Consider the following 26,338-nt stretch of genomic DNA (forward strand, 5'->3'; position numbering starts at 1 on the left):
TGTATCTGACCATTTATTTAGAGGAAAAAAAAAATGTGTTTATAGATTTTTGAATAAGTTTCAAAATACAGCAATGAGTCAAAAACACCCAAGTACCATACCACTTAAAGCAATGTTGTGATGTTCTGCCCCTCCTGCCAACACCCTGACTGCATAGCATTTTGGCTGGGACAGGGGGCTGTCTTAACCCAGCTCTGTCAGTTCTGCTGCTTCACTCCCCTCTTTCACAGTATGTCTGAACTGTTGTTTCATGTAGGCATGCCTTTACAGTGCCCCTACAGAGGGAGCTGCAGAAAGGTCCTCAAGCCCCTAATGGTGGATAACTTCATAGCTAATCCCACATAGACAGGCACAACAGCAGGGGAACACCTTGACCCACTTGCTCACTGTCACTGATGTCAGAAGCACACTGAAAACACTTTGAAAAGTTCACTGCAGGCAAAGCAGATGTCTTTATTAAACAATGTTAATGCCTAACACTAGGGTTACTACAGGGTTTAAATAAAACAAAATGGGTTATCTGACAGAAAGGAGCTTGTTTATGTCTCTTATCTTCTTAACGCTAGACATTATGAGAAAACTTTCTGGTTATGGTCTGGTCTTCCCAATCCCAGTGTTTCCCCTGTAGGTTAAAGAAAACATGATCGATGTGTAGAAACAACTTGCATGTTGCTCTAAACTTCTGTGCTATTAATATGTCTGTAACCATCATAAAGGCTTCTTTTTCCTATGTTTGGCCTTTGGCAAAGGGTGGTATTTTGGTTGCAGTACCAGGCAAACATCTTGCTGCAGCTCCAATTGTACGGGTGTTTATTCACCTGGTTCTCATGTGTGTCCGTATGGCTTTAACGCTATTCTCCCTCTGCTCTAAGTGTGCTTTTTCTTTTTCCAAGACAGTTTTTCCCATGGAATGTCTTGAAACTCTCATATTATAAAGAGCAGATGGCCTCACACAACAGCATTTTCCCATATTCACCTGTCCTGTGTAGGTACTTTCACACAGAGTGTCCCAGGCCATGTGTCCCATGCAAGTCCAGTGTGCTTGGTCTGATAAACTGGTGCTTCTTTTATACAGGAAAGCCACTGATAAAGGCATCAAGAGCTACTGTGATCAACACTGAATTGCCTGCTGTCACTGCTGATATTGGAAGCACAGTGAAAACAATCCAGAGAGCAAATGTTACCATTAGCTGCCAGGTCGCAGGTGAGAAATTACTTGGTCTCCCATGCAGGGACCTCTGACTATACATTTCTGTGGGGTTCTTTGCTAAATTGGTGTCTCCAGGTGCAGCTGAAACTGAAAGGTTTGTGTAGAACTCAGGCAAACTTCATTGCTTCCATCAATTCTTGTCCTCCTTTTATCAATACCAACAGAAAAAGTGTAGCGGCTTAAAAATATTGGTCTGGGACAATACGACATATTGTTAGGCATCTTTGTTAGAGATACACAGTATGATGTGAATACAACAAAACTGATATGCATTCCTACCTGTTGGGAATGTTTGGTAAGAATATACAAGCATGGACTGACTCATTTCTTCCTTGATGGAGTTTTCAAAGTCTCCAGTTACTTCCTTCTTTTCCTGTCAAACTCTGTTTTTTTCAAATTAAGGGCATGTTAGCACACTCTTTTTCTGATTTTTCTTTTTTCATCTTGGGAGTGCAGGTATGCAGAGAAATTCTGCTGAAACAGAGTTCTCCCTGAAACTGTTTTCCAGCAAAGACTAAATGTCCCTCAGTCTTACAACAGTAGTTTGCCTCTTTCCAATGGTGACCAAAAAATGTTGACGTTATCTGCATGTTACAGTCCTACAGCTGTTGCTAGGAATGGTGTTGGTATGGAGAGGAGGGATGGGGGAAGAGAGAGGCCTTGGAAATCTCTAAAGACCCAGGGCCAGCCAGACCTTTGATTCATTATGCTTTCGTGCATAGTATGATGGGGAATGGGAGGGGAAGGGAGCTGCTTATAATACAAAAAATGGGCCATGTTGAGTGTTACACAGGTATCTGTGGTGGAGGCTTGTATGAAGTCCCTTAGACCCTTGCTTTAGCTTCTTGTCACCTGAGGTAGCTGCTAGACACTCTAAAAAAGCATCTGCGCTGCAAATATACAAATGTCCTGCTTTTTTTACACTTCCTGCTCACTCTAAGCACTTAATGGTTGTCAGTTTTCCTTCTTCAAGTGCTACCAACCACACCCGTATGCAAATTCTGAAGTGAAAAGAGTATTTGGCTCAAGTTTCACTATTTGGTCATCTGTCCTTTAGCCAAGCATGCAATAGCTGTGCAAACACTAGTCAGGGGTCACAATTTATTAACTACTCTCAGTGGGATTAATGAAAGAAAAATACAGTATCTTTTTTCCTAGTGGCTCATTAAGAAGTAAATTCAGTAATTCTGTTGCCCTCTCAACACAGACACTAGACACCCTCTTGCAGTTAGACTGATGTCCAGTGTCTTTCAAGGAAGAAGGAGATGAAAGCTGTACACTTTTTCTTCACGCCCCTCCATGGCCACCTGCACTGACAGTGTGTGAAAGGGAATAGTTATTATACAGACATAACTTATTTTGTATTTCTCTCTCTGGGTTCTCTCAGCTGCACATGGGGAGGCCCCACAGATGTAGACAGTGGTTGCTGATTTAGGAAGTACAGCCAGTTCCCTTCAGTATAAAGACATAATGTACAGAGCAGGAAGTGGCTGTATGTATGGTCAGGGGCACAGATTCAGTGCCTTTTCTGAGAGGAGAATAATCTCTAGCAGTTTTATGAAGCGTGTCTACTAAGACAATGTACATCCATAATGGAAAATTTTAGCAGTGTCACAGTAGAACCACTCCTTCTCTCCCAGAAGAAGGCTTTTTGATACCTAGTAGCATTACTGTATATTGGATTCTTCTGTGATACAGAAGAAATTTGCTTAAATCATAATTTTCTTCATGGGTGTTTATCTTCTGCTACTGCCTCCACAGCAAATGTCAACTATATTTGACACTAGAGATTAAAATCATGTTGAAATTATGATAAAGACATAAATCACAAGCTGTGATGTTACACAGGGAATAAGAGAGTAATGAGGGCAGAGATATTTTTATAAGTACTAGAAGCCTATTTTCATACAAATAGTGTTAATAATTGAACAGCAATTTTTTAAAAGCCACATATGGGAAGAGATCCAGGAACAGAGTTATGCCTGGAAAATATACCATCTCATAAAACCTGTTAAAGTACATGACAGTAAATATAATTTTCCTTCTAATATAAGCACTTTTTTTTTTTTTTTTTTTAGCATCAGAGTTGTGATTATCCAACCTTTTAATATATTTTTGATCATTCTACTTAGAATGATCTTAGGAGAAGAGTAACACGCACTATTGCTTCAGTCTGCAAACGTGTCATATCCTAGTGACTTCTTCAGAGTAGATGAACTTTACAGCTATGCAGGTTGCCAGAGTTCCCCAGAAGGCATTAACAATGAAATGGCCATCAAATCATAGTAAGTTAATGTGCAATGGTTAATGCAATAACATCTGATAATAAAAAGAAATTAGAGTGTGAGAATGAAGTGAGCATAATTAGAAAGCAAACATATCCAGAAATTATGTGGAGACTTATCTAGATGCAAAAACTCTTCACACAGCTTTGTAAAGGTATGGTCTTTTTTCCTCTAGTACTTTCCCTCTAGTTATTTCAGGATGCCCTGTGCCAGCACTGCAACTGGTAGTTGTTCCAAATCAGAATTTGGTGTGTTAATCTCATCATTATAGACTCTGTTGATATCACTGTGCTTATAGTCTGTAGTATAGGACCATGCATGTATTGGATCTTGATGTCTTGACCCATGTAAGGACACATCTTCACTGAGAGTCAGCAGGACAGCAGAATAAATATTTATAAGAGAAAAATTAAGTATAAGGATCAGTTATGACATTTCCTAAAGCTGCTCTTGCTGCTGACAGGTGTTGATAAGCCTGGAGAAGTTTTCTTAAAAACAAGAGATAATGAAAGAGAACATTACCTAGGGAATAATTTTATATTGCTCTTTAACTTCTTAGGAAAGGCATAAGCACTGTCAAAATCTGTGTTCTGAGCTGAAATCTATAGATATTAGATGTAAGACAGGACAAGGTAAATCAAAATCGTTCTGGATGCATTAGAGTTTAATTGGCTCTGATATGAATTATGTCAGGATGAAACTCTCTATTTTGGTTGTACCAGAAAGATGGTGGTGTGGTTTTGTTCAAGCTTGAAAATCAGCCTTATTTCACTTGACATAACATCACCACTTTGTCTATAGAGGTGAAAGATTGTTTTTTAAATATATTGTGATCAGTCCTAGATTTCTTCAAAATTAATCATAATGTAACTCCCACCCAAAGTCACTCAGGAGTCTTGCAGATGCCTCTGGCTTCCAGCTGGAGGATTTTCTTCAAACTTCAGAAAGCCAGCAGCATTTCTGGTGTGGGCAATTTGATTGCTGTGAGCAATTTCATTTCCAAATGTGATGTGGGAGCAATTTGGTTCACATCAGTATCACTAAGAAGCTTTCTGTTGACTTCAGCACTTTTCATTCGGATATCAGAGCCTCAAACAGTCTGGGCCAAGCTGTTACTGAAAATACAGTTGGACATGAAAGGAGGAATCAGTTTTAAAAATCTATTTCTTAGGGCATTTATCCATGGTTTTCTTCAGGCCATAAGACTTCTAACAGAGTCACCTGCCTGCAAAATGTCATGTACCATTAATCACTGTTGAGTCAGAACAGGTTTGAAAGAGTGACTTAAAATATATTACCATCCTGCCCTGTATATCCTTCTCTTTCTGATGTTTCAGCTTGCAGCTTTTACAACTCTCCTAAACATTTGTTTCCTCTGTATTTCATCTATATGCTGGAGGTTATACTTTTCTAGTTCTTGACTTGTTTTATGACCCATAATTGTTCATCAGCTATACCAGATTCTGACATGCAAGTCACTATTTCAAGAATGTTGTGGCATTAGAAACAAGTCACCACTGCTAGATCCCTGTATTGCTATGCTTCTTTTTCCGAAAAGCTCCTGGTTTAGCAAAATTATCTTGATTGGCACGCACAGTTCTGCTTGCTGCCTACCCCAGGTAGCCTTTTTGTGCTGGATACATGCACTGCAATGGAGGGGAAAGCTGAAGAAGAATAGACTTGGGTAGCCATTCACTAACGTCCTGCAGGCTCAGTAAAGTGAGTTTTGTTTCCAGCTGGCACGTCTCAGACTTTCAGTCTCTCTGTTTCTGCAAGGCACACTCAGCTGTCTGTCCTCTATCATTCACCACTACCCGACACAAGTGATTGAAATGCTCTTGCTACCCCTTGTGGCAATGCTGCACAATGATGAACGTGCTCATCCCTGTGCTGTCTGCCTCCTGTCTTGAGGCTTAAGTCTTGAGGCTTATATGTGTCACTAAAGGTGGAAGCACAAAGGAAAATGAAGCTACACTTTGCAGAGTAGGGCATTTTGTAGGTATGGTGCACTTTTCCTAGACTCAACAGTAATGGGCCTTACCTTTAACCTCTTGTTGCTGCTTTTGCTAGTGAAGTGTATACAAGAGGAATCTGCCTTTCTGGACTAAGACTATCTGAGCAGCCATCTGCAAGAATTTTTATATTTATTTATATTTGAGGACTGAAGTCATATGAAACCCACATTGTCCCTTTCCTTTTTTCTTTACCCTTCCTTTTCTCCCACTATTTGCACTTAACTTCCTTTATTTTCAAGAAAAACTTGGAAAGTCTACCCAGTTTTAGTCTCCAAAACGGAGTTCTGGTTGGAATTAGACAAATCTTTGTAATTTTATAATCTTGCGATTGTTTATCTCTGAGGTGCATTTCTTGATACTTCCATGCCTAAGTTCAGCAATAGCTGTAATGTGAAAACCTGTGCACTGTAAGTATCAAGAAAGAATGGATCATCCCTTCACTAGGGTGGCATTGGGAGGACAAGTGCTGGGATGTGAATGTTTTTCCACCTCAGGGACTGCAGAACTGGAAGAGTCTCCATTTTCTCTCCTTTGCTCTCCAGAGCTCACCTCTCAAACTTCTTTTCCCCACAATAAACACACAAGCTTGAATAAGCTCAAGGTTTGGGGTTGTTTGCTATCCAGCAGTTGACTGAACTTCCCTTAGGACTCTGCCTGGATGCTCTGGAAAAAATCAGAGTGAGGTTTTAAGTGGTGGTCGGCCCACCCATGCCACATAGGTGAAAGAGTAGCAGCCAGATGCAGAGCTGTGCACTGGTCCTATCCCAGAGGGGATGGGCAGAAACAGACCAAGAGCCCATCCTTTTAAAAAAGCTGAGTGGTAGCAACACAGGGGTAAGCCTTTGGAAAAGAACATCACAGACAAGAAAGATTAGTTTTCTGGATATGCCATGAAGGGTCCAGATCAGCATGTGTATGCTATTTACCCTCAGACAAAGGGTGAGAAAAAACCTGCAGTCTTTTAGAGTCTGCTTCCTGCTACTTTCTGAATGTGGACAAGACCCTTTGCCCTTACAGGGCTTCAGCTTTCCTTCCTGGCTGCCAAGCTCAGACATATACTCATTCTAGATGTCTTGGCAAAGTCACCAGGTGGCTCCAGGAGAGGTGGAAAAAAGGTCACAATGCTTTGATATGGAAGAACAGAGAAAATCTCCCTTTCCCACTTCCATCTGCACATGCTTAGTGAGGCACCTGCAGTCAGACAGTCACTATGAATACAGACAAGTGGGTGTTCATGCTCAGTGAACACAGCCCGAGTGAGGTACTTCTGATTCCAAGGCCACAGAATTGACAAACAGAGTGGGTTTTGGTTTTTGACATGGAGGCAGAACCAGAAAGGTACTGACAGTGGGCAGAGGAACATGTTGCTGTGACATAAGGCAAGGAAGGATTTAAGTGGACAGTAGATACTTAAGAATAACTGCCTGTACACATGACCTTAATCTACAGTAAACACAAGGAAACTGCATGTTCGTCTGAAAGAGATTAACTGCCTTCCACATACAGAGGGTACCACAGATGGGAGAGCATGCACTCCAGCAGTTACCAGGATTAGTGATGTGTTTAGTCCTTACAGCCATGTGTCCACACAGTATCATTTCCTTCCAGGCACAGCTCCATAGGTCTGTTCCATCTATTGAGACTTCCAATACTATTTCACATAAACCAATTGTTAAGTAGTCGGTGATGCTAAATACCTGATCTGGTATGCATTTAAGTCAAGGTAGAAATCCCTATGCCAAGGAACTATTATCTACTGCAAGACTAGAGCTCTTGGCAGCTACACATCAAAACCCATTCCTACAACAGAGTACACAACAGAGATAGTTGGACCTTAGATCCAAGCACATAAAAGGAAGAAATTCTTCCTATAGTGGGTTACGAATCTGTAACAATCTGTTGTCTGAAGACTCGTGGTGAGACCAGTGAAACTGCTTTTCTGAAGATGTAAATGCTAATTGTTTGCAAAATGTCAGAAGACTCCATGGAAGGCTCCTAAGTGCACAGAAACTACTTTTGTCTCAGAAAGTTCCTGAGCTGAAACTAGTGGGAGGCTGGGAGAGGCACCAGCTTATGACTTCTTCCAGAGACAGGATACTAGGCTACATTAACCTTTGTTCTGATCTAATAGAGGCTTGCTTTTAAAAGTGATGATGTCAGAATTCACTTATACAGTTCTGGGACACTTAAAGGGAAGACTTCAATTCAGTTCTAAATCTCCTGCTCCATCTCAGAGGGATCTAAGAAACATAAAGGCAGGCAATGCGAAAGACTTGACTAAACACTTCTGAACTGCAAAAAAAGTCACTTGGAAATCATATTACAAATCTTATTTGAATTGTTCTATCTTAACAGTTTTGCCTGTAGCAACCACAATGCTGTTTAACAACCACTATATCTTACTTGTGTTACGTTTTGTCAATGTTTTTCCAGGTGTTCCTGAAGCAGAAGTTACTTGGTTTAAGAACAAGGTCAAGCTGTCCTCTGCTCACCATCTTCATGATGGGTTGCTGTTAATTGCAAATGTTTCTCTGTCAGATCAGGGCTTGTACTCCTGCAAGGCAGCCAATCTTCGTGGGGAGGTAACTGAAAGCTCCCAGCTGTTGGTTCTTGGTAAGTCCAGGATATTTTGCACTTCCAGCAATAGCAGTGCAGCCGCTGGCACACCTAGCCTGCAGAATGAATCAGAGGACGTGGAGAGAGGGGATGGCATACAGGCAGCCCTGTTCTAAGAAAAGAATGAGTCTGAATTTGTTCTCTGGGCAGCATCACCTGAAACAAGGTGGTCATAAAAAGAAGATGGATAAGGAGAAAATGCCTAAGCACAGGGACTGCATCTCCCAGTCCTGAGATACTCAGTTTTGCTCTTTCAGACTTACTAGCTAAGAAAAGCATTTATTAACCATTTCTTAAAGTGGGTCTCTTGAAATGAGAATGATGACACTTTCCCTGTGAAGTGCTCTGCCTCTAATGAGCAGCCTTTCCATACTTGGCTGTATGATACCCACCTGTTTCAGACCTAACAGGTGCATAAACCCATTGCACTTTTAAAAAGCACTTCCCAAGTTCAGTGAAGGGCAAAGTTTTCTTTTTCTTGGGTTTCTAAACAAGACTGAAAGCCCAGCTGGGTGATTTGAAGAGGCAATGTCATCTGTGAAGTACGGGTGGAAATATTACCTGATGGTAATTGGATGTGTGGCAAAGGGATTTCCTTTCCTAGTAACTCATCTTCTATCATTTCTCCATGCTGGGCAGATGAATGATCCAGTCATACTTTGTAAGTGCTTCCGTACATTTGATACTGAGGTGTCAGATTTTGAAACATAGTCCCTGTTACTGGTGCAACACCATTAAAGCATCAGTTACAGCTCTCATCTTTCATGACTAGAGTCAACACATGTCCCATGGATGATGCAGCTTCCAGAAGTTTTAAAGCAACATTTCTTAGTTTCACAGACAACACTATAACCTCTTTATGAATGTTCACTTGATTTCCCTGTGAATCCAGACTGGCTCTAGAAACTCAGTCTAAAAAATAGAAAAAAAAAATCAGCTGTGTTTCAGCCTATAAATAAAAACTCCCACATGATCTTTAAATTCTTTTCTGATCTTTATAAACGGCTTAGTTTTTAAAGATGAAAAGTTACTGTGAGTTATGCAAGCTGCTTATGTTTGTAGGTAAATGACATTTTTAGTTTCTTGATGGAAAAAAACAGTTCAAGCATCCATGACTCGTACTTCTGGTGTTGAATGTGATCAGCAGTAGAAAACTTGTTTAGTGAGTGCCATGATCTGATTGAAAGGGGATGAAACCACCTTTTAGTTACATATCCCGTCATTTCTATGCCAAACAGAATTGGGAATGAAAGGCAACACAATCGATTTTTAAAATACCATTATGGTCAGTAAAGAGCTAAACCTTGTAGTTCTCAGCATAGACTGATCCTCTTGAGCTCTGAACTCTTAGTCCTTTGGAACTCTGCCTAAGTATACCACTAGATTTGGCAGGGTTATAACCATATCTAGTCAGGGCTTGATCCAGGCTGAAGCAGGCATTCAAAAGTTTTCGACTGACTAGACATTTGATTTGGCTTCTATGCTGTATAAGTTTGCTCTTTCATCCAAGCTGCTGTATCTCCTGATACCATGTACCTTTGTCACATATAAAGAAGGTCAACCAAAATGCCATGGTAGCCTTCAAAGAGAATTTATTTTGTTTTGTGGTCATACTGATACAGATGTTGTTTTAATAATTTCTCTAGTGTCTGAACTAATATGAAGCAAAGCACACATATAGTAGTTACCCAAAGTTGCTTAGACTACCCCTCTGGAATGGTAATGTTGCAGCATGGCAAATAATTGTGAACAGAGAAGGGCTGGTGGATGATGTGGTGGTTGGAGGCTGACTAGGGCACAGTGATCATGAAATAATAGAGTTCTCTATTCTTAGGGAGGCCAGGGGAGGGGGCAGCAGAACTGATATCCTGGACTTCCAAAGGGCTGACTTTGACTTGTTTAGGCACCTGCTTGACAGGATCCCTTGGGAGATGATCCTGACGGGTATAGGGGTGCAGGAAGGCTGGGCGATCTTCAAGAAGGAAGCCTTAATGGCTCAGGAGCAGGCTGTCCCCAGGTGCTGTAAGAGAAGCCGGCGACAGAGAAGACCACCCTGGCTGAACAGGGAGCTTTGGCTACAACTCAGGGAGAAAAGGAGAGTTTACAGCCTTTGGAAGAAGGGGCTAGCCACTCACAATGATTACAAAGATGCTGTGAGGCTGTGCAGGGCAGAAATCAGGAGGTCTAAAGCCCAGCTAGGAATTAATCTGGCTTCAGCAATCAAGGATAACAAGAAATGTTTCTGTAAGTACATCAACAACAAAAGAAGACCAGGGAAGCCTCCATCCCCTGCTAGACACAGGAGGAAACATGGCAACAAGTGATGAGGAAAAGGCTGAGATGCTTAATGCCTTCTTTGCCTCAGTTGTACTGAGGGAATCCAGCCTCCTCAGCCAGAAGACAGAGACTGGGAGAACGACCCCCCCGCAATCCAGGAGGAGATAGTGACCTACTGACATAGACACACACAAGTCTATGGGACCAGATGAGATACACCTGAGGGTGCTGAAGGAGCAGCTTTCCATAATTTACCAGCAGTCCTGGCTGACCAGGAGGTCCCAACTGATTGGAAATCGGCCAATGTGACACCCATATAAAAGAAGGGCTGGAAGAATGGTCCGGGAAATTACAGGCCTGTCAGCTTGCCTTCAGTGCCCAGGAAGCTGATGGAGCAGCTCATCCTGAGTACCATCATACAACATGTGTGGGACAACCAGATGATCAGGCCCAGTCAGCATGGGTTTATGAAAGGCAGGTCCTGCTTGACAAACCTGATCTCCTTCTATGACAGGGCGACCTGCTCATTGGATGAGGGAAAGGCTGTGGATGTTGTCTGCCTTGACTTCAGTGAGGCCTTTGACACCGTTTCCCACAGCATTCTCCTGGCAAAACTGGCTGCTCGTGGCTTGGATGGGCACACACTTTGCTGGATAAAAGACTGGCTGGATGGCCGGGCCCAAAGAGTTGTGGTGAATGGAGTTAAATCCAGTTGGCGGCCGGTCACGAGTGGTGTCCCCCAGGGCTCGGTTTTGGGGCCACTCCTGTTTAACATCTTTATTGATGATCTAGACGAGGGGATCGAGTGCACCCTCAGTAAGTTTGCAGATGACACCAAGTTGGGTGGGAGTGTTGATCTGCTCGAGGGTAGGGAGGCTCTGCAGAGAGATCTGGACAGGCTGGAGTGATGGGCTAAGGCCAACTGGAGGAGTTTCAATAAGGCCAAATGTCGGGTGCTGCACTTGGGCCACAACAACCCCCAGCAGCGCTACAGGCTTGGGGAGGAGTGGCTGGAGAGCTGCCAGTCAGAGAGGGACCTGGGGGTGTTGATTGACAGCTGGCTGAACATGAGCCAGCAGTGTGCCCAGGTGGCCAAGAAGGCCAATGGCATCCTGGCTTGTATCAGCAATAGCGTGGCCAGCAGGGACAGGGAAGTGATCTTACCCCTGTACTCGGCACTGGTGAGGCTGCATCTTTAATAAAGTAACAAGTGGTAGAAGTGGGAGGAGAAGAGGAGAAGTTGCGCCAGGGAAGGTTTAGACTGGATATTAGGAAGTATTTCTTTACAGAATGGATTGTTAGGTGTTGGAATGGGCTGCCCAGGGAGGTGGTGGAGTCCCCATCCCTGGAGGTGTTTAAGAGTCGGGTTGACATAGCACTGAGGGATATGGTGTAGTTGAGAACGGTCAGTGTTAGGTTAATGGTTGGACTAGATGATCTTCAAGGTCTTTTCCAACCTAGATGATTCTGTAATGTAGCAATAGCTGCTGGTGGTTTTTTTGATGTGTCTGAGATATTTTCTGCTATAGTGTTGCTCATCACTTCAGTCTCCCTATCTGTTACCAGAGCCTCCACAACCTCTTCCTTACCTAGAAGACTTGACAGCAGTGCTTTCCAGTGCTGGGACCAGCACTCATTCAGTGCTGACCTCTCCTTCAGGAACAAAAATGACCGTCAGTCCAGGAAGCTCTGCTCTCATAGGTAAGTCAAGTGCTTTAAGATTTTTTTTACATCAAGAAGAGTTTAGAGTTTAGTTTACAGTTAAGCATCTTGTTATCCAGCCATGGAGCTCTGGGACCAAAGACATCAAACCAACAGCACACTGTCAGTCATAATCACTGCCAAATTGTTCTCACAACTCAGAAACTTATTTAAAAGAAGGAGGTCCTCTTATTAGTATAATGCCCCAAACTACATGCAGAATAAGGACTCCATTGTGCCACACTTTATAACACCCTGTAAGAAGCAGTCCCTGCTCTGAGAGGCTGGCAGTCTCATTCAGCATAAGACATGGCAAACTGGTGTACCAGTTGATGTAAAAAAAGAAATACTTGTGGTTCTGGTTTTCTTTTGCATTTGGGTACTAGTCTTCCGATATGTTTGCTATTCATATTGTATATCCTTCAGAGCCTTTTCTACAGTTTTGCGTGTCCCTCTAGACATGTTTTTCTCTTGCAAGGTCTCTGTTTCATTCTGTTCATTTTTTTTCCTCTTTGTTATACCACACAAGCAATGCCTGTTCAAAGCCATATAAGGAAATAGTCCCCAGTGAAATGCTTTTCTTCTTTTCATCCTTTTCTGCCTTCCATAACAGCTTTTTCCTCTTTACACTGCAAGTTCTGTTACATGCTGTAAACTCCTTTCAGATCTGTGGGCATGATTTGTTTGCAAAGACAATCTCATCTTTTTCTAAAGTTCAGAGTATGTTTATTTTAAAATTTCAGTTCTCACACTGATCTTCAGCCTCTACTAACTGTCAGGTTCAGATAGGCAAACAGCTTCTCTAATGGCCTTGTTACTGCAGACTTTGAAATCGTGTCACGTTCTGAAGTTTCGGAACAATCTTTTTCTTTATAGAGGTAGGGATATGAAACTTTTAGCAAAGGGTCTGTAGATGGCCTGAGTGTTTCTAGTTCTGGTTTCTGTACCTTCCAAAACATTCTTTGCTTACATTGAGTAAAAATTTTAAAATTTTATTTTCACAGTGAAGGCTTTGTGTTGATGTTTTCAGGTTTGTATGGTTTACTTTTCCCCACTGCTGACATCTGCATACATTTGCAGTGGCTTTTAGCGTGCAGATCTGGATTACATTTCTGCTTGCACAAAAACTGCACTGAAATAGTCCTTGGTAGGGGGACTACCTGAAGGTATTTATTAGCATTGAGTAGATAATTTTGAGTATGATTTTATTGTACTCACTGTTGTAAGACTGAGTCACACTGCTGTTTCATCCATTTCCTCTCATGTTTCCAAAAAGAGGTCTTTAGTAGTTGCAGGGATTTTTTATTGTTTGAAAGCAGTAATTGAACCACAAAAGGTGTTCTGCACTGCCTGTATATAACCACTTCTAAATGAGTTTCATTTGGCCATGTTGCTCTGTACCCTACCATTCCACTTCAGGGGTAAGGAAACTCCATGAATTTTAATAGCAAAATAGCAAATGAGTTTTATTCTTGAGGCAATATCCTCAACTTTACTGGAGTTTTACTGACCTGAATTTGAGGCCTGTTATTATTGAAACCTAAGGAAACCTCCTGAGATATTTTGTCTAATGAAAAATCAGCATGGAAAGGGCTATCCAATCATTTGGAAAGCTACAGTCCAGTGTGCTGCATCATGTTGTATTACCAAAACAAATACACAAAACATTCAGCTTCCATGTATGTTACTTAAATACATTGTCTGTAGTTGTACCAAAGAATTTGAATTCATCAACAATGAGAATAGCCATTACTGAAAAAAAACCCAACTCATCTCTCAGGATATTTTTTTTAATCTATATCTAGTTTACTCTGTACACTAATATCAGTATGGATTACAATCAAAGACTCTGTATTTACTCTCAAACTTAGTCTCCCCACAGTCTTCCAATGCAGTAGGTAAGTTTATCATGGACTACTGTGATACGTTTTTTTGAAATATTGCTACACTGGGAAAAAAAAAGAAATGCATATGTTTCTAAGCACCAGCTGCAAACACCAATTTGGGAACCACCTGTGAACTTGTAAACCTGGACCCATGTCTGTGTCCCCTCTCCACAACATCCCCTACAAGCTGTGCTCTAAGTCTTTCTGTTCTGCTACCCAGTCAATTGACTTTAATCCTGTTAAATCTTCCGTCATTGATTATGTTGGGGTATTTGCTCTACATGTTCTGGATGCCCCATATAAGAACTTTAGGTATATGAATTACTATGTCTGGGGTCCCTTGTCTGTGCTACTGCTGACAGGCACCGACATCTCTTGGCATTCAGAAGGCATTAAATTAGACCTGATATTTGGAAATCTAAGGACATGAGGATTTGTTGAATAGAGAAAAAACCAGAACATGTGCAAAGGAACAGAGTGAAGTGTGAAGAAAAGGAGTGATAAGTAAGATTTGGGAAAACTATATATTTTAAAGGAGTTAAAAGATACCAAAGGTGAACAATTGTGTTAGAAACCTGGATAAATTCAGGTATGGGTTTACCAGGGTTTAAGAAAAAAAGCAATCAAAACTTCATTAAACACAGTTCTTATGCCTTGGAAAAAAAACCAGAAAATATTAGCACAGCAACAGAAGATTAAAGTTGCAAATGAGAACTAAGAGGAAAAGATCTGTTAAAGACCCATGCCCTGCCCAAAGAAGTCAGCAACCTTCCCATGAAGATCTAATGTAAAATACCTTTTTGCATGAGCTTACAGGAACATTTTTGTCTTATTTACCTCTTACTTTTACTTCTGAAGGGTTGAGATTTCAGTTAACTTTCTAGGACCAACTCGTCATCCGGTTAGAGAGCATGATGTAGATAGTGGCTTACGCAGACTGATGCTTACCCTGCTCCTTCACAACTGTTGGAAGTACGTGTAGAGTACTGCAGTCCTCCCCAGCCCTCACATTCATTGGCAGGTTGTGTAGTAGACACTTCTGTGCTATCTGCAGACCACATATCTGAAGGACAGGACTGCCCTTGAAGCAGAAGCTAGAGCATGATGAGCTTGGAAATATTTCTGGGTTTTACAGTAGAACAAACTGACTATCAGTGATGGGCAACAGATTATCAAGCACTTTCTGATGTTCTTGCCTCATGGCAGGCACACAAGAAGTCTTTATATCACACTAACATAGAACACAGTAGATTTCCAAAGTATACCAATTTATGTTTCTTTGGAAAGCTTTCATGTTAGATCTTAGTCTTATTAAGGTTTATGTCTTTGAGACTTTTTAAATTTTGAAAACAGTTTTCCTGAATGTTGGTAATGAAAGTACTATAAGAAACTCTACCCTTTTCCTCAGAAAGAAATTCTTTTGTTTGTCCCCTGATAAGAACTTTTGTTTTTTAAAAATATTCATGACCATTTGACTTCTGTAAGTCCTGATTACTTTGTGCAATTGTCTTTTTGAATTAAAGGAACATCCTAAGTTCATGTATTTTCAGTAGAGTTTCTTTATCTATGCTTCAAATATCACTGAATTTTTTTACACACTCCTTGGACACATTTCCCTGGGTCTTGAGCTTTGTAAATGTTAATTTTGGCAAAACAGAAGTTGTAGGACCCAGTATTCCTGACTTCTAACACTCCTGCAAAAAAGACTTTGGGCCTGTCAAGAACACTTGTTACCATTTGGGTTCAAGCTTGTTGTTTCCTGTGTTTGAAGACATTTCAGTGAGAAAATCCGAACATCTTACAAATTGCGCTGGGGATTCGCTACAATTTCTCAAATTTATTGTGACTTTATTGGAAACCTCAGCAGGCTTGTCAAAACATACAAAATACTATATAAAAATATATCCTTATCTTAGCACATAAAAATACTACATTTATTGCAGTTATGTGGCATAGTGAAAGCTACAGCTTTAATGACTGACTTATATACATGAATTATATTTAAGTGAGGATTCTTGCGGAAACATTGGAAGAAAGGTCAGAACTGAATACTTCTAGGAATATAGAAATGTACGAGTACCCATAAAATGTCACAGTGAAGGAAAAAAGGTGGAAGGAGAATGTACTTCGACTGCTCGTAGTATCTCTTGCTTTATTGCAGATGAGCTCTTTGAGTTGCACAGAAAGTGTCTGTGAACACATTTGATTAATTTTTCCCCAGAGCTTCAGGTTCATGTCCCACAGATTTTTTCAGAAATCTTCATCATGTGTGATGATTTCTGAAAACATAATGTGCACTTGAGCATACACATATTGAAGGAAGGGGGATTGCTGCATTGCACATTGTATATAATTAAATAAAAGTTTTGGAGTGCATTTATGAAGCAGACAAGGGAAGGAATGCATCTTTATTTTGGAATGCAGCACAGGCTCATCAATTTAAAGAGAAATAGGAGCATAAAGAGTTAAGATAGCTAGGGTCTGAAATGAACAGAAAATCTAGCTCTTACTTGGCACGGTGCAAGACTTAAGCAATGTCTTTAAAAAGAGAAGACATCCAAGAAAAATTAAATATTGAGAAAATGGTAGCTGTTGTGTATAGCTGCAATGTATATTTTTAAGGCTTACTGTATTCTGATGAGATGTTCACATTCTGGAAAAAAAAAATAACAGCAATTTTTTTGATTGAAAGAGGAGATGCCATCATTATGTAAATTCTTGGCCTCTATGCTGTCTTTATTCTTTGAATTAAATGAACGCAATTCAAATCCTGGAGCATAATGGTTATTCTAGGGAATCTGAAGATATGAGTGAACCTACGGGGAAAAGCCTAGGCAATTATTTGGAATTTGTTTGCCATTCCTTTTGTCTCACAGACTACATGTTCTCCAGTTTGTTCACTGAGAACCTGCTGTCATCCCCAGCCTAGGACTCTGATTTTTCACTTTTCCAGGCTACGCTGCATCTATCCAATTTCGTGTATTTAGAAAAAAAAAAAAAAAAAAAAAAAAAAAAAAGGTCCCTATTTGTAGGAGATACTGAAAAGGATAAAGTTTACTTTTTTATGACCAGAAAACTACAGTCAATTGTAAAAAAAGGAAATACTGCTGCTCCATATTTATTGTGTTCTCCTTGATGACTTCCATATTAAATTTACTCACTTCACAAATCAGACTTGATTTTACTAACTGCCAGCACTGCAACACAGTCCTAGGTAGCAGATTTCTTTCTGGTTTTATACATTATCCACAATGTCCACAGAGTTAAAGCAGATGAGCTGCCAATTTCACTGCTGCTTCAGCAGATGAAGAGCTGGACTACAAACTTCTGTTCTGCGAACACCAATTTTATTTAGCAATTAAGCTGTTTTCAAAACAAAGAAATAACAAAAACCTTTCACTTAAAAGATGCAAAGAATTGCCCTTACCAAAACCAGCACTTCCCTCTCACTTTTCTTTTACTGGCAATAGTATATCCCCCTCATTTTCCAGTAGAGTCACTTAGATGCCCAGAAGAAGCCCGATAAAGCAGAATGGAAAAATACAATTATGGTAGCCAACTTGCTTGCAATGGCCAGCCTTTTGATTATGAATAAATTACTTATTCTGAAAGGGCCAACTGCATTAGAGCCAACACCTGAAGCTCGGGAGGGTTTTCAGTCTTTTGGGGGTTTTTTTTGGAGGGGACCACTACAAGTCTGTGGCTAGTATTTGCCTACCTGCAGATTTAAGGGTTATCTACATGTGGTACTGAACAGAAAAATTAACCTAGAACTTTTTGAATGTTCTGAGGTGCATTATAGTGAGTGAAATGTTGTGCCTCTGACTACTTTAGGAGAAGAAACATCGTATAGACAGACTGATGCCATGATCAGGACAAAACTCTTTCAGTCGAGCCAGAGAAGTTAGTGCTGCAATTGCTTGCTATGTATCTTGCTTCTGAACCATAACATCTGTAAACACAGGACTGACACTTGTTCAAAATCAGTGTGAAAAGCAATAAATGATCCGGATGAACATAACTGATCTCGCCAGTACACGTTTCTTGCAATGTTTGATGATATACTCAAGAGCAAGAATATATCTTCTTGAAACATAAGAAGTTTGCCTTTACTCCCTGTTGCCCTTCCCCTCTCTACCATAAGCCTGCTTTAAATTTTCCTAGCTTTTGGGAATTACTTGGAAGCAGAAATGCAAAACACAAAATAATTTACAATCTGCACAGAGTCAGCAAAGAGAAGACTCATGAGTAATTACGATTAAACCAGTGTCTGTATTCCCTTAAGGAAAAAGACAGCTGCAGAAGCTGTGCAGTATGAGTCAGAAGTTATTTCACACAACATCATTTTTTCCTCCTTACTCTCTGTAATAAATTGGCTGTCATGTTTGAAAAGTAGTTTTAATGCTAAAGAATAATTTTAGCAACTTTATTTTACACTAATAATACTTCCACTGTAATGAGGATAAAGCACCAGGCACATTCATGGGATAATCTGTCCTGTTAATTGTGTTTTCCATTTCCTTCCATTTTTGTCTCGATAAAAATTCTGCCTCGTCACCCTATTTACAAGAATTCCCAGGTAAGTGAAATTTCTATACAGATGAGAATTAAAATTAGTATCAACAGTACGCCATTATTGTTGCAGTTAATTCCCCAATCAGACTCTATCACATTGATTACATTTTAAATATTGTGTAAAGTTCATACAGTATTGCAGTATCTTCCTTCTACATCGGACTACACAGTATCATTTCACTGAAATGCATGACCTTTCATTTGCATATGTATACTGTGTACATTTCAGTGTATACAGTATATGATGATACCTCTGCTTGGTTGAACATTTTGACCACACTGATACAGTGTTTGTTTTTCAGGCAATCAGGCACTAGTCCTGCTGCTGCCAAGCTCTGAAAGCAGAGTCAAAAGAGCAAGGTCCTCTAGGCAGACTGCTGCCTTGGGTTTTTTTCCTTCTTGCTGTTCAGTGCCATCAATGAGCTAATCTGAGAACCACTGATCTATAGCAGTGGTCCAAAATGCTGCCACATAAAATAATATCCCTGGCCTCTGGGGCAACATCTGTTTAATTTTGGGTTTGTGGTAAGAGTTGCAGCCCTTGAACTTGTGTCTGTAAGCTTTTCCAGGATTACTGACCTACATTCTGTTCTAACATAGATATACACAATGCAGAGCTCCACTGAGGCAAGTTCAGGTGAAAACTAGGGGTGTCAGACTATGCCAGTCTGGAGACCTGTCATTTAGCCTCTTGCATAACTTAAGCTTTGCTCTAGAGTAAGTGTTAAGGGAGTTTTCCGACCCTGTGGGATTTCTGATCTGTTGACTAAATGATTTATCCATTCTAAGTTTTGAAGAACCCTCTCCCTCCATGTTGGGTTCTCAAAACCTCTCCCAAACAGCTAAAGCACTTTGTTAATAGGACAGAAGTTAATGTCTCTCTGGAGCAAAGTGCACTGGCTTTCCTGCACCTATCTGCCATCCACATCCTCTGGTCTGTATTTTTTATTTTCCTTGCATGACAGAAAGTTTCCCGAGCTGCTGATGTCTCAGGATGTAGCAAGTTTATGTCAGTTTAAGAAATACAGGAAGGCTTCAACAACAGCACTGACCTTCACCAGTTGGGCTGGTAATCACGTTATGCACTGACTCTTGCTCTGTCTTTTGTTGAACTCTTTGTGCTGTTGTTCAGTGCTTGCTCCACGTGCCTCTTTTGAGTGTTATTTTTCTCCTGTAAATGTAATTGTACAGTTAGCCTGTAATTGTAGCAATGGCAAGACAGAAGTTTATACTGAAGGGTAGTCAGAATCACAGAATCACAGGATCATCTAGGTTGGAAAAGACCTTGAAGGTCATCTAGTCCAACCATTAACCTAACACTGACAGTTCCCAACTACACCATATCCCTCAGCGCTATGTCAGCCCGACTCTTAAACACCTCCAGGGATGGGGACTCCACCACCTCCCTGGGCAGCCCATTCCAACGCCTAACAACCCGTTCTGTAAAGAAATACTTCCTCGTATCCAGTCTAAACCTTCCCTGGCGTAACTTCTCCTCTTCTCCTCCCTCATCTCCTATCACTTGTTACTTGGTTAAAGAGACTCATACCCAGCTCTCTGCAACCTCCTTTCAGGTAGTTGTAGAGGGCGATGAGGTCTCCCCTCAGCCTCCTCTTCTCCAGACTAAACAACCCCAGTTCCCTCAGCCGCTCCTCGTACGACATGTGCTCCAGACCCTGCACCAGCTTCGTTGCCCTTCTCTGGACACGCTTGAGTCATTCAATGTCCTTTTTGTAGTGAGGGGCCCAAAACTGAACACAAGAATCGAGGTGCGGCCTCACCAGTGCCAAGTACAGGGGTAAGATCACTTCCCTGTCCCTGCTGGCCACGCTATTGCTGATACAAGCCAGGATGCCATTGGCCTTCTTGGCCACCTGGGCACACTGCTGGCTCATGTTCAGCCGGCTGTCAATCAACACCCCCAGGTCCCTCTCTGACTGGCAGCTCTCCAGCCACTCCTCCCCAAGCCTGTAGCGCTGCTGGGGGTTGTTGTGGCCCAAGTGCAGCACCCGGCATTTGGCCTCACTGAAACTCCTCCAGTTGGCCTTAGCCCATCGCTCCAGCCTGTCCAGGTCTCTCTGCAGAGCCTCCCTACCCTCGAGCAGATCAACACTCCCACCCAACTTGGTGTCATCTGCAAACTTACTGAGGCTGCACTCGATCCCCTCGTCTAGATCATCAATAAAGATGTTAAACAGGAGTGGCCCCAAAACCGAGCCCTGGGGGACACCACTCGTGACCGGCCACCAACTGGATTTAACTCCATTCACCACAACTCTTTGGGCCCGGCCATCCAGACAGTTTTTTACCCAGCAAAGCGTGTGCCCATCCAAGCCTCGAGCAGCCAGTTTCACCAGGAGAATGCTGTGGGAAACGGTGTCAAAGGCCTTACTGAAGTCAAGGCAGACAACATCCACAGCCTTTCCCTCATCCAATAAGCAGGTCGCCCTGTCGTAGAAGGAGATCGGGTTTGTCAAGCAGGACCTGCCTTTCATAAACCCATGCTGACTGGGCCTGATCATCTGGTTGTCCCACACGTGTTGTATGATGGTACTCAGGATGAGCTGCTCCATCAGCTTCCTGGGCACTGAAGGCAAGCTGACAGGCCTGTAATTTCCCGGATCATTCTTCCAGTCCTTCTTTTATATGGGTGTCACATTCGCCGATTTCCAATCTGTCAGGACCTCCTGGTCAGCCAGGACTCCTTTTCCATTTTTATCATGCACTGAATAAACTTATCAGAGTTAGCTCTGGAGATCATTTCAGCATGCTTTATCCATTCATGTAGGCTTTGGTTTCATGATTTGCCACTGGCGATTGTTTTCAGCCCAATCCTTATTAATACAAGAATGTGTATTTCAGTGTGTAGGATTCCTGTTGTCAGAGTCATTTTAGAACACAGTATTACTACCACATCTTGAAAATTCCCTTGCTTTTTTAATGGGCCCACCACGTGGCTGTATATTTGGAAACAATTTTTATAGTCTCTGTGGGGCAGGGAATGGGCCTAGCCTAACTCAATTTTTGTTGAATACAGTGTAAATTTACAGTGCTATGTAAACGATATCTAATAACAACATGTGTGGCATTGGATAACCAGTTTAGGTGTCTGAGAACTGTTTAAAAACCATGTTGTATGTTTAGTGTAGTAAGTTTCTACTTCTCCTTTGGAGCCATAAATAGTTATTTAAAATATCTTCTTGTTTTAAAATGCTACTGTCATCAGCTCAATTGACCTATTTCGAGAATTTCTAAATACATAGCTTTTCTTGTCTAGTATAAATTCATGTGCATTTGACCTCTCTTAAACCATTAAAAATAAAGGTGATACTTACATTAATTCTTTCTTTTGGGGATTTTCAGGATCACATTGCCTTTTACAAGTTTTATTTCACTCAGTGTATGAAAGCACTGAGAAGTAATTTGCATAACACCCTAAAATAAGGCTCTGTTTAAACTTACACTTTGCATTATATTGAAAAATCTTTCCCCATAAGACAAACTATAAAGACTTGTCTCTTAGTTTTGCCACTTCAGCAAAATGGCTTTTACATACATATGACTTTCAGACATGATCTTACCTACCTTCATTTAGCTTTACAGCATTTTAAAAAGTTAAATACATCCTGTCAAATTTTCTTCCTTATGTTAGATACAGGATGGAGTTAAATTTAACTCCATTAGGTTTAATATGCATTTCTCATTTCAGTCACCTAAAGAGAAAATCAGATATGAGAGGAAATTGGGGAAGTGTTTCTCTGTGCCAGTCTGATCTCACCTACATAGTGTGAACACAGTAGTACAGTGTGAACTACAACAGTAGTTCAGCACCAAGCTTGTATCTATTCAGATTGATCTGTGGCTTCTCTACATTTTGTTCCAAGCATTTTGTTCTTCATTTCATCCTTAATCTTGTTTCTATTTTGAAAGTATACTTTAACTCTTTTAATGTAGAGATTAGATTGGAAATACTGTCAGGTTTCAAATCCTGTAGCTGCATTATATTTATCACTTAACACAGTGTATTGTGGTCTACCCCACTTTTCTGTCAGAGTTCAGTAAAATCTATACAGAATCACAGAATTTTTTTTGCTGGCTTGCTTTATTTCAGTTTTAATATAATTAATAATTCTACTGGCAAATTCCTTCTTTCCTTCTCTGCCAGGCATTTCAGATAGTAGTCAGCAATCATCTTTCATCTCCCAGTTTTATGATTGAATAGGTACATGTCTGTGACTTGCAGTCAGGGACATAGGCCTTTTGGTTTGTAAGTCTAGCTGAAGTTTCCTGTGAACTTTCTGTACTAAATTTATTGTACTTTGTGATGCCCTGAAACATGCAGTCCCTAACCAATTAGGATGCTTACTTTATATCAAATTCAGCCCTTTTTTCTTGATTCAAAGTATTTTGAACTAATGCAGCACAAACATTTGCCTATTTTGCAAGGAGTGATCGCTGATGAAAGCAAGGCGGTAAAAGTGAACTTTAAGGTACAAGCATGTAGTTGAACATTAATGCCAATGAATCCACACTGCATACAACAGTGTGTGTTTATATCCACACTATGCTACGCAGACCTATCTCTTAAATAGGAAATAATTTCCAAAGATGGAAATGTTGGCCTAAGACTAAGAATGCAAGAGTTTCATTTCCAGCTCCACTGCTGGCACGTGGCTTGGCCTCAGGTAAGACAGCATGTACCTCCATGTGTCTTGGTTAGCTGCTGGGAGAATGGAAAAAGGTGAGCTTACCTTCCACGGCACAGCAACTTTAGGGCTCCAGTTGGAAAGCTAAGTAGTTTGTTGAGCTCAGACTGTAGGACTATTTTGTTTAAAGAAATATCAAAGAAACTGTCTCATATTGACCTGAAGTCTTCACTCAGATTCCATCTTTAATAAATATTAGAAATATTGCCTGGGATTAATCAGCAGGTCAATAGTAAATTAGAGAGCTGTTTGTTAGACAAATATGAATGCATGAAAATAATCTATATTATAAGAATATATATTTTTAAAGGCAATGCTGTATTTTTTTATTTGTATTACGAACTGTACTTAGTACTTGCAAAATTTATTTGACGTTTTCACCATTACTTGCCATACAGTTCTGCTGATTTAAAGCATCAGACTGCCAAAAAAATGAATCCTCAAATCAACAGCTTTTGCACTTGTTTTTTCTGTCGTTCAAGTCTGCAAGCAGAAAAGTGATGCATGGTTCGTATTTTGTCTCTTAAGATTAGCACAGAAGCCTAGAGTCTTTCTGCAGCAACAGTCATACAGAAAGTGTTGCAGAGATATAATGGGGAGCTGAATTTGGCCTATACTGTGCATTTATTCTTTCCTCTCAAGGAATTATTAGCATTGTTGTGAAACATTGGTCTTCCCTCTCCAAATACACCCTTGTTACCCGTGAAATATTAACATTTTCCCTACTGAAAGATGTAATTTGCATTCGAATTTTGTTTGTATTTCCAGCTTTTGCCCATCCATGACTCATCCTGACTTTGAATAAATTCAGAGTCACAGTAGACTTTGAAAGGGAGGCTGAAGGCAGTATTTTCTTTCTCTACTTAAGAAGGACTGAAGGAGAAGGGCCCTCTCATACCAGAGCTTTCACTGCTTAGAAACAGTCCCCAGAAGTGTTCCCTCCTTGCCTTCCCAAGGGTTCTGATGCACTAAAGCTCTGCAATAGCTGTGCTGTCTGGAAACAAAGCCAGTTTTCCCTTCTCAGGTATTAAAGGGACAGGTGTTGAGCTTTGGAAGGATAAAGCAGTCAATGTCCACAGGGATGCAAGGAAATAGACAATAGGTGTTGGTAATCTGCATTAAATTGTATTAAAATTATTCCTGGGAGATGAGAAGGGTTATTAATGGAACATGGGGTCTTATTGTACTCTGGTTCTCACTTAATATGCATAAAACACAGCTTATGCATCCATACACGTGGGAAATGTATAGGAAATGTCACTTGTGAAATGTGACTGATGCTTGATCTACACACATGTTGCGGATGAAAGTATTGACACGGTAATGATTTAGTAAGAAATCTAGGTTTATTAATAACTAACAGCAATTTATTATTACAAAATAATTCAGAAATAAAGAAAGAAAGAAAAGCAACTTATTCACAGATTCTAAAATGACAATATTCACACTAACTTACTTATCGGTACCTTTATATATACATGCGCATACACAAAATGGACAAACACAGAAACAAAGGTGTTTGGATTCAGTAGAATGAACACAGAACAGACATACACACACAGAAACAAGGGTACGTACCCACACACACACACACACACGCCAATAAACAGAGAAAGGGCGAAAGAGAAGCTAGCTCAAAGAAAATTTCCCTCTCGAGTTTAGAGTAAATACTCCCAATGCCTTGGCATTCCTCAACGGGCAATAATTGAGACTCGAGCGGGTGGACTTCGCCCTGGCCTTCCGTCTGGAGCAGACGACACCTTAAAGTTTTGGTACCTGAGAGGCGTCCCAGCTCAGGGGAGGTGCTGGTCACAGGCCCGCTTCGATCCAGGAGAGCTCAAAGGGTCTCCCTGGTGGTCGCAGTTTATAGGGTCCAAGATAATTGGCTTTTGTCAGATACCTTCTGGTGCCTTCCAGAAGTTGCAGAAGAACTTCATGAATGTGCAACTCTGTTATTGTTCCCATTTGACCACATCCGAGGCACAGGTGTGCCAGGCCCTTAGGAGTTGATGGGCCGTTATAGCTGTTTCCGAGCAATAGGGAGGGGGCATGAGCCAGGCTCGTTAATGTTATCAGTCCTTATCTCCACAGACTGGTGTATACCTTGGGGGATGTGGGTGGAATCACACCTAGCACCAAGCAGCCCAACAAAGGGGGGGGGGGGGGTGGTGTGTGTTTGTGTAAGAATTGCACCACCACAATGCACAAATGAGGAGTATCCATTTCATGTGAGTCTCATAGGTGTTAGTAAAGTTTTATTGTTAAATGTTAAAAAAACTAATCATTACTCACTGGTAGAATGTATCTAGGGAATAGTGTTTGGAGGTTTTCCCCCATATTATTGATTACTGGCTGTTCCTTTAGCTAATATTTTATTTTGGAAGAAGAAATATACAATGCAAGTAAAAGTCAGTACTAGGAAGACTGTATTGTTTGGCCTGACAGTAAAATTTTTAGAGAAAAACAGGCATGAATTAGGATCATTTTCACACTGAAGTGAATTTCAGTTCCTCTGTGTTTAACATCAAACTGACCTTTCTGCTTTCTTCATTTATCCTGTGTAGACTGCTTGCAAATGCAGACAGTAAAACTGAGTTCACAGCATGTCTTTGTCAATTGTCATGGCTATATGCTGACCTGTGGAAATCCCTGTAATTATCTTAAAATACAAACTATTAAAAATTAGAATACTGTAGTCAAAAGTCATGCAGCCACTTATTGTTAAGTTTGTCCATTTCTTGTATACTCCTTTGTTTTCCATTGGTTTTAACTTAGGCAGCCTTAAACCTGTGAGGCTGAAATCTTTCATGTCACCCATTTACTTGAGAATGAGTATCTTGAAAATTGGAAGAGTTGTTTTTCAGCACAAAAGTAGGAGAAAACACATCAGTACTCCATACAAAAAGAATAACATAAAATGAAGCACAGCAGGAATAAATAGAGAGCATAAAGAAATAGGAAAAAGGACTGAGCAGCAAAGAAAGCCATGTCTTTGTGATCAGGAAGTGAGTGCTGGGGAGAGAACTGCCAAGGGTATAACTGCTTTAGACCTTGCTAAGGAAATCCA

At 40.8% G+C, this 26,338-nt stretch overlaps 1 protein-coding gene across 1 annotated transcript in view; it reads left to right on the forward strand.

Moving 5' to 3' along the window:
• ADAMTSL1 (ADAMTS like 1) overlaps window positions 1-26,338 on the forward strand; it is a 215,776-nt gene that overhangs the window by 175,163 nt on the left and 14,275 nt on the right. The window contains exons 21-23 of the mRNA XM_074812177.1: window positions 1,076-1,204; window positions 7,944-8,123; window positions 11,970-12,104. Coding sequence (XP_074668278.1) covers window positions 1,076-1,204; window positions 7,944-8,123; window positions 11,970-12,104 — 444 coding nt within the window. The remainder of the gene's footprint in view (window positions 1-1,075; window positions 1,205-7,943; window positions 8,124-11,969; window positions 12,105-26,338) is intronic.

Source organism: Strix aluco, chromosome Z (genome assembly GCF_031877795.1).
Source record: "Strix aluco isolate bStrAlu1 chromosome Z, bStrAlu1.hap1, whole genome shotgun sequence".
Lineage (NCBI taxonomy): Eukaryota > Metazoa > Chordata > Aves > Strigiformes > Strigidae > Strix > Strix aluco.